Source organism: Ahaetulla prasina, chromosome 7, assembly GCF_028640845.1.
Source record: "Ahaetulla prasina isolate Xishuangbanna chromosome 7, ASM2864084v1, whole genome shotgun sequence".
Classification (NCBI taxonomy): domain Eukaryota; kingdom Metazoa; phylum Chordata; class Lepidosauria; order Squamata; family Colubridae; genus Ahaetulla; species Ahaetulla prasina.
Window position 1 is genome coordinate 59,444,155 of NC_080545.1, and position 17,660 is coordinate 59,461,814.

At 38.0% G+C, this 17,660-nt stretch overlaps 1 protein-coding gene across 1 annotated transcript in view; it reads right to left on the reverse strand.

Annotated features, from left to right (window-relative positions):
* EEA1 (early endosome antigen 1) overlaps positions 1–17,660 on the reverse strand; it is a 64,554-nt gene that overhangs the window by 20,887 nt on the left and 26,007 nt on the right. Inside the window, 8 exon segments of the mRNA XM_058189710.1 lie at positions 3,464–3,495; positions 3,498–3,618; positions 5,370–5,483; positions 7,342–7,542; positions 9,050–9,253; positions 10,672–10,791; positions 11,441–11,590; positions 13,863–14,201. Coding sequence (XP_058045693.1) covers positions 3,464–3,495; positions 3,498–3,618; positions 5,370–5,483; positions 7,342–7,542; positions 9,050–9,253; positions 10,672–10,791; positions 11,441–11,590; positions 13,863–14,201 — 1,281 coding nt within the window.

Below are 17,660 nucleotides of genomic sequence, written 5' to 3' on the forward strand. Positions count from 1 at the left end.
ACAAATATGAATATGGACTGTCAAAACATTTCGTTCTGCATGGATCAAACTGGCCTCAGTAGAATTTAAAACAATAGGAATTCCAACCTTTCTTATCCGATCCTCCTCCAAATTTTCAGAGTGGTATCTTTATATCTAGTCATCTCTTCTGGGTAAACATTTAATTATAGCATATGTTAAAAGCAACGCCAGTTGACAATGACTACAAAATACGACCAAACACTCAGATTGCACAGTATTCCAAAGAAAACCATTTTGCATAAAATTATTAAGTTAAAAAAAAGTCATTTCACCAATCAGTCCTTTGGTTCATGAAGAAACTACAACTGGTTCACTGAAACTAATTTCTGCAGTTAACTGTAATTATAAAAACATAGCTTTGACTGCTGATACTGCATACTTATTTACTAATATGCTACAACATATTTTGCCAAGCATTAACCCTTGGCAAATTTGATCTTTGAATTTGAAACAAAATCCAAATGCCGAATGTCCTTAATGGGCAGGATCAAGGCTGAGCACAATTGTTATATGCTTATCTCCTGTAAATTTTTGGAGAATCTCAAAACTGAATGTGCTAACAGCAATCATTTTCCTTTCTTCTGAGATTGGTTTCACTTGCAATGGATAATTCTGGAGGCTAATTTTTTAGACCCACACCTAATCTTTACTTTCTTTTTAAATTGTTGTAGATTACTCATAGCTTTAAACATTTTATTTATTTTACTTCTAGTCTAATTTTATAACTTATGTTGTGGCCCACCAGCTGCCAGTAAAGCTGGCAACAGACTGGGATGATGAGGACGTTGGGGAGGAACTTGGGCCAGTGCTGGAGTCAGGGGAAGGCTCTGATGGATGCTCTGCATCGGACGCAGAGATAGAGCAAAAGCAGTCCGATATTTCCTAGCCACCGGAGAGGCAGCTGCCTTTGGAGGCTGATATGAGAGAGGAAGAAGAACAGCTGGAGCCTGTTCCAGATGCACATATGCCCAGAGCAGTTAGAAGAGGTGAGCAACAGAGGACAAGGAGTCAACTCAGGAAGCAAAGCACACGTGGAAACTGAATGGCCCCTCCCTGGCTGGGGAATAAATAGAAGGAAAGGGGAGTGGTTGTCGTAGGAGACAACAGTTTGTATTTCTGAAGATTTTACTCATTGCCTTTCGTGCCACAAAGACTGCTTGCCAGAACTTAATTTGCAGCCTTCGGCCTTGCAATTATAGCAAGGAACTGATAAGGTTTGTTGCTGGCGTTAACTCCTTGCAGGACTCTTGCCTGGACTTTTCGGTGGGTGAATGCAATTAATTCACAAGAGGTAAATAGAGAGTGGTTTTTCATGACAAGGAGTCTGTTTCTTGCTTCTGCTAAGGCTGGGTCAGAACAACTTAGCTCTATTTTTAATTTCATTTATTTATTGTTATTTTCTATTTTGCAGAGTTGTACTTGCATTCATTAGTTTTTTTATTGTTTTTGTCATTACTGGATTGGGCATGAATGCATGCTTGTTTGCATCACAGAAATATCATTTAAATCAGGGGTGAAATCCAAAATTTTTCCCTACCAGTTCTGTGGACGTGGCTTGATGGGTTTGGCAGGAGAAGGATATTGCAAAATCTTCATTCCCACCCCACTCCAGAAGGATACTGAAAAATCTCCATTCTCTCCCCTCCTGGGGGAAGGATGTTGCAAAATCTCTATTCACACCCCATTCTGGGCCAGCCAGAGGTGGTATTTGCTGGTTCTCCAAACTACTCAAAATTTCTGCTACCAGTTCTCCAGAACCTGTAAGAACCTGCTGGATTTCACCCCTGATTTAAATGTATGTACAAATTTCAAATAAAGCAATCTTTGCTTTCTTGTACTTCAATTTTTTTGTCAAAGTTGTTGCTAATAGTTTTCTGCAATTTCAAATCTCATTATTTAATTGTTGTTCCAATGTAGTAACTTCAATATCTGTAAAAACTTTTTTCCTGATTGTAAAGTTTCTCTACGAAGTTGATCAATGTTCTGATTGAGTATAGAAATCTGTTTTCTAGTTTTCCTCACCCACTAAGAGTTACAGTAGTAATAGTAATAGCAATTATTACTATGGTTACAAACTACACATATTTTCCCTATCATTAGCACCAGAAATGTTTAAAACTTAAAACTACTAAAGAACAGTTTTAAATGCTTTGGTAAAGGGATTAGAAGCAAATATTTTCCCTTTTGATTTCTGCTGTTTTGAGTTTGATTATCCAGGCAGACAAAAACAAATATAGTCTTTTGTTGATCAGAGGACTGTTAGAAATATGACCTCCACCAATCTTGTTGACAGAGTCTGCCTGATGAACAAGTCAACCTCCGTTTGGAAGGAAGCAAAGAAAATAGAAAACACAGAAGAGGCACAAATATGCCATTTATCCCAGACTCCATGAGCTTCCAGCACATGAACATAGGCCTTAGCCATTCATTTGGTCCTTTATGAACTGAATGCCTACAGAACTCAAAGAATACACAAGTGCTACATCTTCTTAATTTGTTCCTGACTTGAACAGAATAAATAATTAAGTTTCCTCAACACTGCAACATTCCTTAGAAGATAACAATACTCCAGGCTGAATTAGCAAAGGAAACAAAAGAAAGGACTAACTTGAGGAAACTATTTTCTCTTGCAGACAGACGAGAAAAAATCTCTCTAAAAGTAGCAAAATTCTGCTTCATTATATGCAAGCTTGACCTATCAATGGTTGTCAACAGTCACTGTTGGATTAGCTTTGCTTTGTTTGTATTTTCATTTCTCAATGACTAAAATACATTATTGTCTTTTTCTCTACTCTTTATTTTGACAATACTTGTCATCTTTCTTCTCCTATATCGTCTCAGGTTTGCCATTTCCTCCTATTTTCTATTTCTTAAGTCATTCTTGCCATTCTGTTGTTTCTACAGTATGGGTTAAAGGGAGGTAAAAATCTCTCAGAGTTGTGCAAGGTTCATATCTAGGCAATCGGTGAAGTTTTAGGTGATCAGAATTTTTTCTATGGAGAAAGTTAGGCAAAGAAGCATCAATTTTTATAATTCTACAAATTTGTGATAGTCATATTCCAAATGAAAAATGAAAAAAGGCATACAAACAAAAACCAGCAGAATGTAGCAAAATTTCTCTGTGACTTCTATGATCCGAAGATTGCTGCTATGGACCAAAAAACATAACTGGTGCTTTTGTGTTATAGCAAGGATAAAAAAACACACGAATCTTTATCTTTCTTTCACTCTTTCCACAGTTAAACATGATTTGACTTTTCTTGACTGTCCTTAAGATTTTCCTATCTGCTTCTATGTGAAATCGGTTTCTGTTTGAGCTGCTCATTTCATATTTAATAACAACTATACTTTGCATCAGCTGTTCTACCTTTCTCATCGCCTCTCCATATGGACACCAGCCACAATTGGAAATATGAACTAAAAGAAATAAATAAATACAAACCTTATGCTGACCTTCCAGCTTTTCTGTTTTTGCTCTAAATTAAGGTGCTTTTCTTTGTACTCTTTAAGACTGGATTCCAGCGGTATACAATATTCTTCTTTGTCATGCAGCTTAGAAGCAACTTGATCCAACAGAGTGCTGACTTTTGTTAGTTCCTATTAGCAATAATTTAAAAAAAACATTTTTAGACAATCTAGTACAGTGACATTAGTTTAAGTATGAAAGAAACACTTTACATCTGAAAACAGCCAGTATATAAAATAAAAATTACTATGGCTCGTCACATAGTCAGCCAGAAGTTTAGACTCAGTTTGGCATTTTTATTCACTAATTCAGTCTTCCCAAGGACCTGCGATAGACAGGTGTGAATGCATGGTGGTTTAAAAGGTATTGGTGCAGGATGCAAGCTGTTCCAAGTGTAATTTTATAATTGACTGATGGGGATTTTTTCAATGCCGATGATGTTCAAGTGATGCTGCAGAAATTTTGGTGTTTAGTTTAGAAGTTTAGTGATACATCTATCACTATTGATAGCATTTTGCCACTATTGTTCTTCTATATGTGCTTTTCTCCATTTTTTTCTCTTCTATTATGGTGTCCAGGTCCTACCATGTCCACTATTCAGACTTTTACATACTTCTTATCAACAGTGTTAAAACTGAGGTGTTATGCGGCAGGTGGTTGTCTGCTTGAGTTCTAAAATCCTTTAGCTTCATTTTCACTTCCTTTTGTCTTGTTGCAGTCCCACCAGTTCTTACTTGCTATATTTTAAACATTTTAAATGGTTTAACATTTTTAATTGTTGTATTACAGCGTTCTTTATAATTGGTTACTTGGTTATTTTTTTAATACACTTCCCAGTCACATATATGAGATGGGCAGCCATATAAAATAAATAAATAAATAAATAATCTCCATCAGTGCAGTTAGCTACAACATTTACAACAAAGGCAACATAATTTCTATGAACATCACTGTACTTAAAACAATAATTAAAATGGGATGGGTATAATTTAGACATGAGCTGTGTCAATACATACCACTAAAAGTCTGTCCTGAACTGCCTTCTAAACATACAGAATTCTCAGGCAGTAAGCTGAGAATTCAGGAGTTGGAATTCACATATCTAGGAAGGACGCACCTTGGATAAGGCTACGGGGAATTAACTATTACAGAATAATTACCTAAATTCACACAAAGATGTTCAATATGTTCTTTTAATGTAAGAGATCCTTGTACATATGCTACTTACCTGTAGAATTCAGATCAAAACCAATTATACTCTAAAAATGAAAGGCGGTAAATAAAATATATGTGCTTCCTGCCAATATGAACACAGGAAAATTAATTCTCAGTAATAAAAAAAAAGAGTTTTTCTTAGTATTTGCCTCATATGGTTGCAGGGTCCACTTGTTTTTACCCTGAACTCGCCTAGTTGTTTTTATAGTGAAGCTATCAATGCATGGTATGACAAGGGGGCTTGTTTATTAGCCACTTTGTCACAAATCCTGATACTGATTTAGGCTTAGAGGAAGTCACCCAGCTGGCTTCTGTGCCTTAAAAAAAAGACTAGAATGTCACTCTTCTAGTCCAGATAATCCCTATACCATACTGATTCTCAGAAAGAACCATTTAGATAATTTTTAAAAAACAAAAACAAAAAAGATTTGTACTCCATCTTTCAACAGCCAAGTGGAAGTCGCAAAAAACACTTTCACTCCCAACATTTTATATTTTATTTAGAAATTTTATATTTTAAATATATCATTTGGGCTATTTGAGGTACATATAAAAATAGCATCACAGAGTTACATGTTTTAGATGATGGTACATAAGATGAACTTTGTTTTAAATGAATCTTTCTTAATTATGAAGCCATAGTATGGGTCCTTTCTATTTCTCTCACCTGCTGCTTGTCTTGCAATGCATTCTGGGCAGTATCCAAATGGTTCTGAAGGTCTGCTCTCTGAGCAGCTTTTGCTGCCTCTGCTGACAGGAGCAATTCAGTCTTTGCTTTTACCTGACATAGAATTAAAATATATTCTCTTAATATTGGTAATATTACACAGTTGCTACCTTGTAAAATCTCAGATTTTCCTAGGGTGAACAATTTACTAAGTGTACCCCAGTATTATCAATGGATAGCAGAGAAACACAGAAAAACAGATAGAGAGACAGACAATGCTGTGATAACCTTACTAAATTGTAAAAATTGAACCAAAATCAATCAGAAAAATTAAACATTGTACATGACTGAAAAACCACAATTCATTTATATTCTAAAATGTATTATCAATTATAAATAAACAAAAAACCGCAAATGCTTGCCTTTACTGTTTGGTCATAGTATATTAGATTTCTTTAAAATTTCATCCAGATCTTTGATTCTAAACTCATATCAAACAGAATTAAATTGATATTTACAAAGGATTTATAAGTCACTAAAATCTAAGGAAACAACTTAAATGCAGTAGAAATCTATAAGGGAATAAGAGGCTATGTAATCCAATAGTTAAATCAAGCTATGAAACATTTTTTTATTATTGAAAAAGTTTTAACAAACCAAAATATTTTTCCCCCTTTTCCCCCCCTCCCCTCTCAAAACCCCCTTCACCCCTCCCTTCACACACACACCCGGCTTCCCGGGTCAATCACAAGATATTGTTATATATAAACCAAACATAGAGTAAAATTTTCCCTTCTAATCCAGTTAACCTCATCCGAGTCTTTTCATTTCTTAACCTGCCCCATAAGCTATGAAACTTTTTTGAATGGCACATCTGTATATCCTGCTCATCCTGGCATGAACACCACCTATTAACTATTTAACACTGTGAGAAGAACAGGACTCTTTACTGGAGTCTCAGCTTGGCACATGGTGAACAATACAAGTAAAAGGGTTTCTAGCCAGCATTACGGGCTTCTGCTAGCCAGCTGACTATACAGACTCAGCACGCCCCACCCTTCTGTTCCCGGTTATTCCCGGCTGGCTCCCCAGCTGGCTTCAGCAAGGGTACTTGCTCCCTGGCTGGCTCCAGCAAGTACTTTTTGGGGGGCCAGTTCCAGCAAGTATTCTTCGAGCTTGTTGTTCCCTGACCAGCTCCATCAAGTACTCTTCAGGCCTGGGTGGCTTCTGAACCAGCAGCAGCTGGCTTGCCTTCTTGACTCCTCTCCTAGCGTGAGTCCCATCATCCAACACCCATCTTGCCCCCATGCACCCCCATCCACCTGTGCATGTGTGGCAACTCCGAAATGGTGCCTTGTGGCAACTTGGAAAAGTGCACTGTCTCGGACGCTGACAGATGTTACATACACAGGCATTTCCCCTCGCCTTCAACACCTTGTGGAACACCTGTCCAAAGCTTAAGCTTTCATATGTTTGTCTATTGTCCTTCCAGAAGACCACAGGAATACACCACCATCTGATTTTTTCTAATCTAATATCTATTTATACCTTTTAAAAACTATAATGCAAAGAAACATCTTCAATACGCTATCTTCTCAGTACCCTCCCTGAGATTAAAAAAAAACTGCAGTCATAATGAAGGGGATACTCAAGACCAAGATTTATCATTGCTTATTCCCCATCACAATGAGCTATTAGATAAAAATCTATTGAAGCAAAGGTTTCAATAATCTTCTCACATCTGTGCCATAGAGACAAGAGAAAAACATGTAAGCCCAAGGTTTACTCAGAGTAATTTCATCACAATAAAACAGTGACATAATATCTGAATGCAGCCACTATATACAATGCTTACAAATTTAAAACTTTCCGGAGCTTAGCTTAATAGATAGATGTTATTGGGATTGTTAAAATTAAATTAGTATTCCTATCCCTCATATTTTATGTAAGTAAAAATATAAAGTTAGATCACCTGCAAATCAAGTTGCATTACTTTTTCTTTACTTTCACTTAGCTGATTATGTAGCTCGCTGATAGTTGTTTCCAAGGAAAGAACATGATCTTGAGATGCTCTTAAATGGGATTTCTGTTCTTGCACTTGCTCATGCAAATTTTCTAGGGCCTGTTTATGGCTTTCTGATTGATTCTTCAATTTTTCTGCCAGGTGTGTTACCTATATGCAAAATAAAGAAAAACAATGATAAAATATTGAAATTAAAACTGGCTGTGGACCATTCCTGATATTTTTTGTCTCAAGATCTGGGTATCCTTGGCAATTTCTTCTTCAAGTGGTGTCTGCATGTCTGTTAAAGATCTGGAATAAAATATTTCCTCTGGGTCCATACCAAAGCAATATTATCTGGAGAGACCACAGAGTCTGGCTTTCTGTCACTGCTCTCATGCGCAAATAGCATTCCTGGGAGATTACAATGACCGCTCCATCACTGTGTTTTTGAAAAGCAACCTAGACCTAGCTCTTCTAGAAGATATTTTCAGATCACTTCCTGCTACAGAACTAGAGCTAGACTCTAAGTTACTTCAGCTGGACCCAACAACTCTACTCACTATGCACAGCAGTCCTGAATCCTTCCTTCAGAGAGATCAATCAAAATTGGCCCTGTCTGTTAGAATGAAAAATAATGGGAAAAGCAGCTTTGGATTTTTAGCTTCCTTCCAAACATTCTCATAGAAGAGTTTTATTCTTAAAAAAACTCACCACTTCTAAGCCTTTGTCTTGTTTCCTCCATAGCCCCACATCTAACTTTAATGTAGTTAATTGCTAGTGCAATACAGCTAGTCCTCAATTTACAACAGTTCATTTAGTGACTGTTCAAAGTTACAACCGCATTGAAAAATGTGACTTATGACCATTTTTCACACTTATGATCCCTGCAGCACCCCCATGGTCATGTGATTGACATTCAGATGCTTGACGACTAGTTCATATTTATGACGGTTGCAGTATCCCGGGTCATGTGATTATCTTTTGCAACCTTCTGACAAGCAAAGTCAATGGGAAGCCAAATTCACTTAACAACCGTTTTACTAATTTAACAACTGCAGTGATTCACTTAATAAATGTGACTGTCAGCTTTGGAAGCCATACTAGGCCGGAAGCTTCTGTGCTGCCACTTTCTCATGTGTGGGAAAGAAGGAGGGGGGGATTTAGTAGAGGGGCCTGTTAGACACAATAACATTCTTCCTGCCGGTCAAGGTCAGGCCGGTCCTGCAGCTGGAGGAGTGACCAGAGTGATGTATCGAGATGGGACGGTTGGCAATTGGAGCATGTAATCGACTGATGAGTGAGGGGATGGTTTTGGGGTTTTTGATTTACCGAGGAAAACCCGGATCTTTCAGATTCGGATTTTCCCAGATATGCCAGTTTACCTATCCTAGTAAAAGAACTTTGAAAAATGCGTGCTTCGGAGTTTTTACTTGGCAAGGGGTTTTTCTGGAACACTGACAGTGACAAGAAAAGTCATAAAATGGGCCAAAACTCCCTTAACAAATTTCTCACTTAGCAACATAAATTCTGAGCTCAATTGTGGCTGTAAGTTGAGGACTACCTGCAATAGGGACTTTAGGTAACAAGAAGTGACCCATCAAATAACAAGGTATGTTTCACTTTTAAAATACTATCATCTAACAAATTTGGAATTTTTACTTTGAAAAGTTCTTACCTGTTCCTGCAAAGCATGATTCTTCTCCTGTAATTGATTTAGAACTGCTGTTTCTCCTTCACCAGCTTGAATTTTTGCATACAAGTCTTCCCTTTCTTTTTCTAGCAGAGAAATATTCTCCTTACTCTTTTGTAGCAGGGCTTCAAGGTTTTGGATTTTTTGATCTTTATCACCAATCTGACGTAGAACTTGCTCTAAATCATTCTTGGAAAGGGGGAATACAATTGCTAAATATATCTAGGAACATAATTTCTACATACTATATTTAGAGAACGCTCCTGGTCCCCTTTTTAACAAAAACAACTTGAAGCCACTTTTTTTCTTCATGTAATCAAATAGAAAGTTTAACCATGAAAGTTAAAAAGTACAATCAAAATAAAATGTTTGTAATGAGGAACATACAAGAGAAAATGAGTTCGTTTAAAACATAAATTAAAGTTTTTATTCATTTTTTAGAAAAAATGGGAAGAAGAAAGAGAAAAAGACATGATACATCTCTAAAGCCTATGCAAATAAATTAATGGTATCTGCCACAAATTCTTACTATCAAATAATGATAAAGTGCTACGTATTATGAAATATATAGATTTGAAGGTCAATTCCTACTTTGAACTGAGCTTCAGAAATGCAGTTGCCTATAACAATGCTCCAAAACAAAAATATGAAAATTCTGAGCCACTTGATATGTCATGCCTAATGAGAGTTCCATTAAATAGCATGATAGTCCATTTATAAAGCATCAAAACTTGATTCTATCAAGATCCTTATCTTGTAGTAGTCCCGTATTTTTTGGAGTATAAAACGCACTGGATTATAAAATGCATCTACCATTTTTGGTGAGGAAAACAAGAAAAAGAAATCTGCCTCTGCCTCCCAGCAATTTTGCCTTGTTGCAGCAAAAAGCAAATAGCCTGATTTACTTTCATTTTCATTTTCAGCATAGCTAGATTAGCACGCACAAAAAAAATCTGCTCCCAGCAATTTACCTCCTTGCAGCAAGCAGCAAGCAGCAAGCAGCAGAGGCCGTGCAGCAATAGGCCGATCCAAGAAACAACCAACTTGTGCTAATTAGGCTGTGCTGAAGCTGAAGTGGGCTGTTTCTTCTTGCTGCTTGCTACAAAGAGGTAAATTGCTGAGAGGCAGAAGCCATAGGGTGGGGGCCAATGGGTGGGCGGGATTACATTCAGTGTATAAGATGCACCCAAATTTTCACCCCCTTTTGGGGGGGGGAAAGGTGCGTCTTACACTCCGAAAAATATGGTTAACTACAACCTGCATTTCAACAAAAATATTTCTTCTTATAGCACAGGGGTCCCCAGCCCCAGGCTGCGGTCCATTACCGGACCTTGATCCTTTTGGAACTGGGCCACGGGAGTGCACACATCCCTACTCATGCAGCAGCAAACAAGCCCATGCATGCTCTCCATTTGCGCAAGCGGTATGCGTGCATGCCCATCGCTTACTCAATGGAGCTGCATTCATGTGTATACTTGTCCACCACGCATGTGGAACCATCCCCTCTTCCCTCCCCACTGGTCCGCAAAGCCAAAATGGTTGGGGAACTCTGTTCTAGCACCACTAGAAATACGTTGAGCTTTTTCTCAGCAGCAAAATTCTCTTACCTGGGCTTCTCGAAGTTTTGCTGTCGTACTTTGCTGAAGATTCTGCTGCTCTTGATGCTGCTGCTTCGTTTTGTCTAATTGATGTTGCAATTCAGTTGTATTTGCCGCTTTTTCCTTTAGCTTAGAAAAATAGTCACAGACTGTTGACTGAAAACTGACAAGCACAATTTAGTAGTTTAATAGTTTATAATTTACTCTAATACTGAACTATTTTACATCAGATGCCTTGTTTATTAAATTAGAAGTCGTGTTATATTTGTCCTAAAATTAGTTTTTTTTAAAAAAACATCAGTCACTTCAACAACTTTTCCAACAAAATCAAAATGTTATAATAACATTATAACAGTAGGTGATAGTTTCCTATATTACATTCAGCATTTTTCATTAGGAAAATTGCATAAAAATAAAATTCTGTTGTTTCTCATTATCAACTATTCTGAGAAAATTGTAATTTTTAGGCCAATCATTAATTAGGCAGCAAAAACAATAATCTTTATAATTCTTGCATATACTCAGTTAAAGCCAGGCAAAGGTTGGACCTAACCCTGAAAAATCTTGAGAAGCAGACATTAAGCACTCCTAGCCTAATGATGAAGGATTAATACCCTGATCCATTATGTTTAATAAAGGATTAAGGAATTTTGGAAGATACATTTAATTAAAGCAAACAAAGGGAAGAGACGGCATACAGAGTTTTCTGGTTATTAATTACAAGACACCAATTACAAATTCAACTCAACCAAAATTATATTCTGCATGTAATTCTTACCTCCTCTTCAGCACGTGAAAGTTTTAACTGAATGTCAGCCACTTGCTGTTCCTTTTCCATCAGCTTTTCACTAGATAGCTGTCTCTGCTCTTTTAGTCGGCCCTGTGCTTCCCCAAGTTGATGTTCTGTTTCCAGAAGTTTATTGTGTAACTGGAAATGAAAACAAGTTTCATTTGGATGAACATGCCATGCTTTGTTTGCTTGTTTTAAAACTACTTTGCTTGCATACAAATGGTATCAAAACATTCAATCCTAGTAAGTTGTGGACAGCCACACACAACCTAGTCAAAAAGTCTGGCCCTTAGGATGACTCAGTTCATGCTTCTCTTCCAATCACAAATAGACTGCAGCTCAAATAATGAGGGCAGCCTTATATTTTGTTTTCCCAAATCAATCCACTGCGAGATAAAAGTCTATTCTCTTCACTAATGATTGCAGACCGATATCTAGTACAGTAAAGTCTATTGGTCTAGTCCACATAGGTGGACAGATGTCACACTGCTAGCTTTCATGCCCAAGAGTAAAGTTAAACCTGGATGGTCCAGTACCTTAACCACTACACATTGGCTCCAAGTTATTTCTATAAAACCAAAGTGTATATTTAGTATTATACGATATTTAGTATATGACTAGATTTAGTATAATACATATTTAGTATATGACTAGATTGTCTTAACTGACTTCAAACCACAGAATAATGTACAGGGTTTTTTTCTTCAGACAAGCAAGTTAAACATGTGTATGAACAGCACTGGGAAGAGGGGAGCAAGTAAACACAGTGTTCTGTCCTCCTCCGCCTCCGTCCGAATGATGGCTTAATTAGCCGGCACTATCAGCTCTGGCAACAAAAGAGCCAGCGTCTGCCAAGAGCCCTCGTTCTCTTTCACGACGCTGGTGAGTCACAAACTTCAGCTCTAGTCAATCAGTGGATTTGCCTGTTACAAAGAGACACAGCAGCTCTGGCTGTCTTTTATATCCTGTAGGGTGTGGCTCCATGACTCAGCACTTCCTAGGCCTGCCCCACCCTTGCTTCTGTTGTTCCCTCCTCTCCTGCCTACGAAACCTAGGATTCAACCATGCCTGATTGCTGTCAGCTGGGTCTGCTGGCATGGTCTGCAGGGGGGGGGAAGAGTCAGGGGATGGAGGCCTCGTTATCTCTTTGACCTGGCCTGCTTCTGGCTCCTGGAGCTGAGCCAGGGAAGCCGGTGCTCCCGAGGTAAGTCCTGATGGCCCTTCCTCCTCACTGTCCAAGTCACTTTCTGGCAGCAGGCCTGGCTCCGAGTCACTTTCTGGCAGCAGGCCCGGCTCCGAGTCGCTTTCTGGCAGCAGGGCCGGCTCCAAGTCACTTTCTGGCAGCAGGGCCAGCTCGGGGGGCACAGACACAACACACAGTCTGCTATGCTATTGTATCATGAGATCACTCAAAACATACAAACTGTATGTGGAGGTTGATTAATTCAGTTGGGAAAGCACTAAACTGGAGTAGATAAAGGGTTTTCATATAGAGCTCTCATAGGAGATGGAAGGGAAGAGATTAAAATTATCTGAAAGACTAGCAGGAAAAGATTAAGGGTTTTGGAGACAGAGAAAAGCAGCTGGATAGCAAACTAACTGCTAGATTTATAGTTTTGGCCACTGAAAGAGCTGCAAGTGCCAAGAGTGAAAATCACTGTAAGTTCTAAAGTGATGGGAAGATCACTGAAGATGGAAAAGGACCAGGAATCAAGGGATCATGTCTAACATACCAGAGGGAGAAGAAAAACTTAAGTCAATTTTGCTGGCCACAGGATATTACCAGCTAATAGTGATTAATGTTCTTGCTTAACTCTAAGGGGAACCTATTAATATCTATGTACACTTAAATATAGCTTAAGTCAGGCAAAAACTAACATAACAGAAAGCTCCAGAGGCAGAGAAAATGTTAATTGCTAATTGGCAGAATAATTTTAGTCATAAAGTAATGTTCTGGTTTATTTTTATTTTATTTATTTATTATTTATTTATTTATTTGTCAAGTATGTGTTAGATAATATAAGCTAATTAAGTATAAGCATGAATTGAATACATAAAATGAATACAATTAAAAGGAACATTAGGACAGGAACGGTAGGCATGCTGGTGTCTTTGAAATCAAATGTAGAGGCAGGAGAGAGAGAAATACTGTTTCTTAATCTGCTTAAAATAAATGCTACTTTAAGGATTAGCTTTGTATGATACTAAGATTCTAAAACTGTTTTATTTGAGTTATGTCATTAATTTAAAACAATGGGCTACAGAAGGTATTTGCATGCTGTATTGGCTGATTTCTTTAAAAAAAAGTTTTGTTTCTGTCTAAACTATGAAAAAAAGGTACGTACAGGAATTCTTGGTCAATAAGTGAAATATAATTTATTTGATTAAGAATAGATAAATTTAATTTTACCTGATTGAGCTCATTTTGAAGCAGCAGGCTTCGCTGTTCTTTTTCTTCCCTTTGTTGTTGTAGCTGCTTGTATTCTGCCTTAAGATGCTGGTTTTTGGCTTCAGCTTCTGACAATTCTTCCTTAAGTTTTTGACTCGCTTCTCCCTTTTCACGTAATTCTTTCTGCAATCTCTGTAATGAGTCCTCGGATGCAGACAGTCTTGCCTGAAGTTGTTGACAGTCCAATTCCTTTTGATTAAGAGTTGCTTGCAGATTCCTTTTACCCAATGATTCTTCATTTTGTCTCTCTTCTAACTGGGTATATTCCAATTCTTTCTTTTTTAATTTTTCCACTAGTTTCTAAAATTGAGTTGTATATATAATTAAGATTTCATTAATTTTAAATAAAAGAGGCAGCTGGATTAAAAATGCAAAATTAGTATTTTAATAAAAACATGCATGATTACACATACCACTGAGGGCCCCAAAATGAAGTTTTCTGTTATTTTTCTTGTAATAAAACAATATTCTGAGTTTGGATTTTTATTATTCCATTATACTATCAAGAAGGACCCTAAACTGAGAAGATGCAATTTCACTTTTCCTGTTGCTTGCAAGCTCAGTGGCAGCCATAACCATGAGCTTCAGAACCAAAGATAATGTTTTTGAAAGTATATATATAACTATATAAATGCTGTAAAAATAGAAAGTATGATACCTGCTTCATTAGGATCAACAGAAAAATACTGCATGATCTAATATAATGTATTTCATATCAATCCACGGTTCCTAAATGGCTAACATCCCTGACTTGTTTTTCAATATACATGAGTCCATAATCCAAGAACAGATCTTGGCTTAATTTTATCATGTTAGAAGAGGAACAGGTCAATGACCTCAATAAGTAATATCAGAGGCTTCATGATTTGTATAACTTATTTATTTATTTATTTTGTCACAACAATATATGTAAGTATCATACAAAAAGATTATATAGTATATAAACATATATATGAATAAATATTAGGAGGTATAATTATTTTTATATATATATATATATATATATATATATATATATATATATATATATATATATATATATATATATATATATATACCGATATACTCGAATATAACCCGACCCGAGAATAAGCCGAGGTCCCCATTTTTACCCCAAAAACTGGGGTAAACTGGGGACTCGAGTATAAGCCGAGGGTAGGAAATGAGGCACCTACCGGTTGGGGAAACCTCCTCCCTCAGCTGAGAAGGCTGGCTCCCCGCCCGCCCTCTCACTGCACCGGCAGGGCTTCCCGCACCGTCCGGTAAAATGTGAAAAAGAAAAGAAAAACTCGAGTATAAGCCGTATATATTCGAGTATAAGCGAGGGCTTAAAAAAAAAACTCGAGTATAAGCCGTATAGACCCGAGTATAAGCGAGACGTTTTCAGCACAAAAACCGTGCTGAAAAACTCGCTTATACTAGTATATATATATATATATATATACATACATATATATATATATATATATATATATATATATATATATATATATATATATATATATATATATATATATGTTTTCTGAGGTTTTCACGGGTGTTTGTATATAGGTCTTTGGTTGTTCGGGTTTTCTCCCGTGTAAAATTGGAAGTGTCTTGGCGACGTTTCGACGAAGTCTCATTCGTCATCTTCAGGCTTCAGCTTCGTGCTTCTGGGAGCAATGTGTGATCGCAGCTGTTTCTTCCTTTTAACTGCTAGTGGGGGTTTGAAGTGATTGGGTGGGAGCTTGGCTGTGCTCTGATTGGATGGGGGTTTTTCTGTGCTCTGTGCAGAATCCATCACCTCACACGTAAAAAACTCATTCCAGTTCATAGAGATCATAAAGAAACAAAACTTACAGCCCAGCGACCTACTCGTGAGCTTTGATGTCATATCCCTCTTCACCCAAGTGCCAATCAAAGAAGCCTTGACAGCTATCCAAAACAAATATAACCCCCCCAAGCACATCCTAGATCTGACCAACCACTGCCTATCCAACACATACTTCATCTACAATGGACAAAAATACAAACAAGTAGAAGGAGCACCCATGGGATCACCCCTCTCACCTGTCATTGCCAATCTCTACATGGAACACTTTGAAACCCAAGCTCTAGAAAAATCTGATCACAAACCAAACTCTGGCTCAGATATGTAGACGACACCTTCATAATCTGGCCACACGGGAAAGAAAAACTTGACAACTTCCTCACACACCTCAATAGCCTACACCCCAAAATACAGTTCCCCATGGAAACAGAAGTTAATAACCAACTTCCCTTCCTGGATGTCTTAGTCTACAGAAACCCAATGGCTCCCTAGGACACACCATCTACCAGAAGAAAACACACACAAACCGCTATCTGCACGCACTCTCACACCACCACCCAGCACAGATCAACTCAGAGCCAAGACACTCATCTCCAGAACAAAATGCTTAGCTGATGAACAACACCTAAAACCCGAACTAGACACTCTCACTAACGTACTAACATCCAATGGATTCCAAAACAAATAAGATTACCAAGCTAATCCAAAAGAACCCCCACTAAAATCCAAGACAGAGAACAAGAAAACGGCACAGCCCTCCTCCCATATATAAAAGGCACCACAGACAGAATCAGCAAGATCCTCCACAAACACAACATCAAGACAGCATTCTGCACAAACAGAAAAATATCCACCATCCTAAGAAACCCCAAAGACAAAATTGAGTTAGAAAATCAAGGAGTATATGAAATCCCATGCACCGCCTGCCCCACCACATACATTGGACAAACCAACAGAAGAATAAGTGCACGCATTGAAGAACACAAGAACTCATTCAAAAAGAGGAACTAACTTCTTCCCTGGTCCAACACTTTAAAGTCACAGGACATGATATTGACTTTAAAAAGACCAGAACTATCGCCAAAACTGAACACTTTAACAACAGAATAATCAGAGAAGCCATTGAGATAGAAAAACGCCCACACAGCATGAACAAACGAGATGACACCTCCGCCTACCAGCCATTTGGAAACCCGCCTTATTGACAAACGAGTCCCTAACACGAGGAATGACACCAGACCCACACTCACAAGGTCCACACAGGATGTCACCACCGCACATCCACCCAGAAAGCAGACCCAAACCCACACTGATCATGAAGCACGACCAAGGACCAGAAGCCAGACCGCAGCTGCAACATTAGCCATTTCAAACCCCTCCAATCCATTCATGCAGCAGACTGACACCCACTATGAAGATGTAGCACGACCACAAAGCCAAACAACAGCTATGCAGCTCACCAGCTCAAATCCCCCTGCAGCACAGACTAGACTGAGCACAACCAAGCCCCCACCAACACAGGACACACCCCAGCCAATCAGAGCACAGAAAACCCCATCCAATCAGAGCACAGCCAAGCTCCCACCCAATCAGTTCAAACCCCCACTAGCAGTTAAAAGGAAGAAACAGCTGCGATCACACATTGCTCCCAGAAGCACGAAGCTGAAGCCTGAAGATGACGAATGAGACTTCATCGAAACGTCGCCAAGACACTTCCAATTTTACACGGGAGAAAACCCGAACAACCAAAGACCTATATATATATATATATATATATATATATATATATATATATATATATATATATATATGAAGAAGAAAAGAAAAACAATAGGACAGGAATGGTAGGCATGTTTGTGCGCTTATGCACGCCCCTTATGATCCTCTTAGGAATGGGGTGAGGTCAATAGTAGAAAGTTTTTGGTTAAAGCTTTTAGGATTATGGGAAG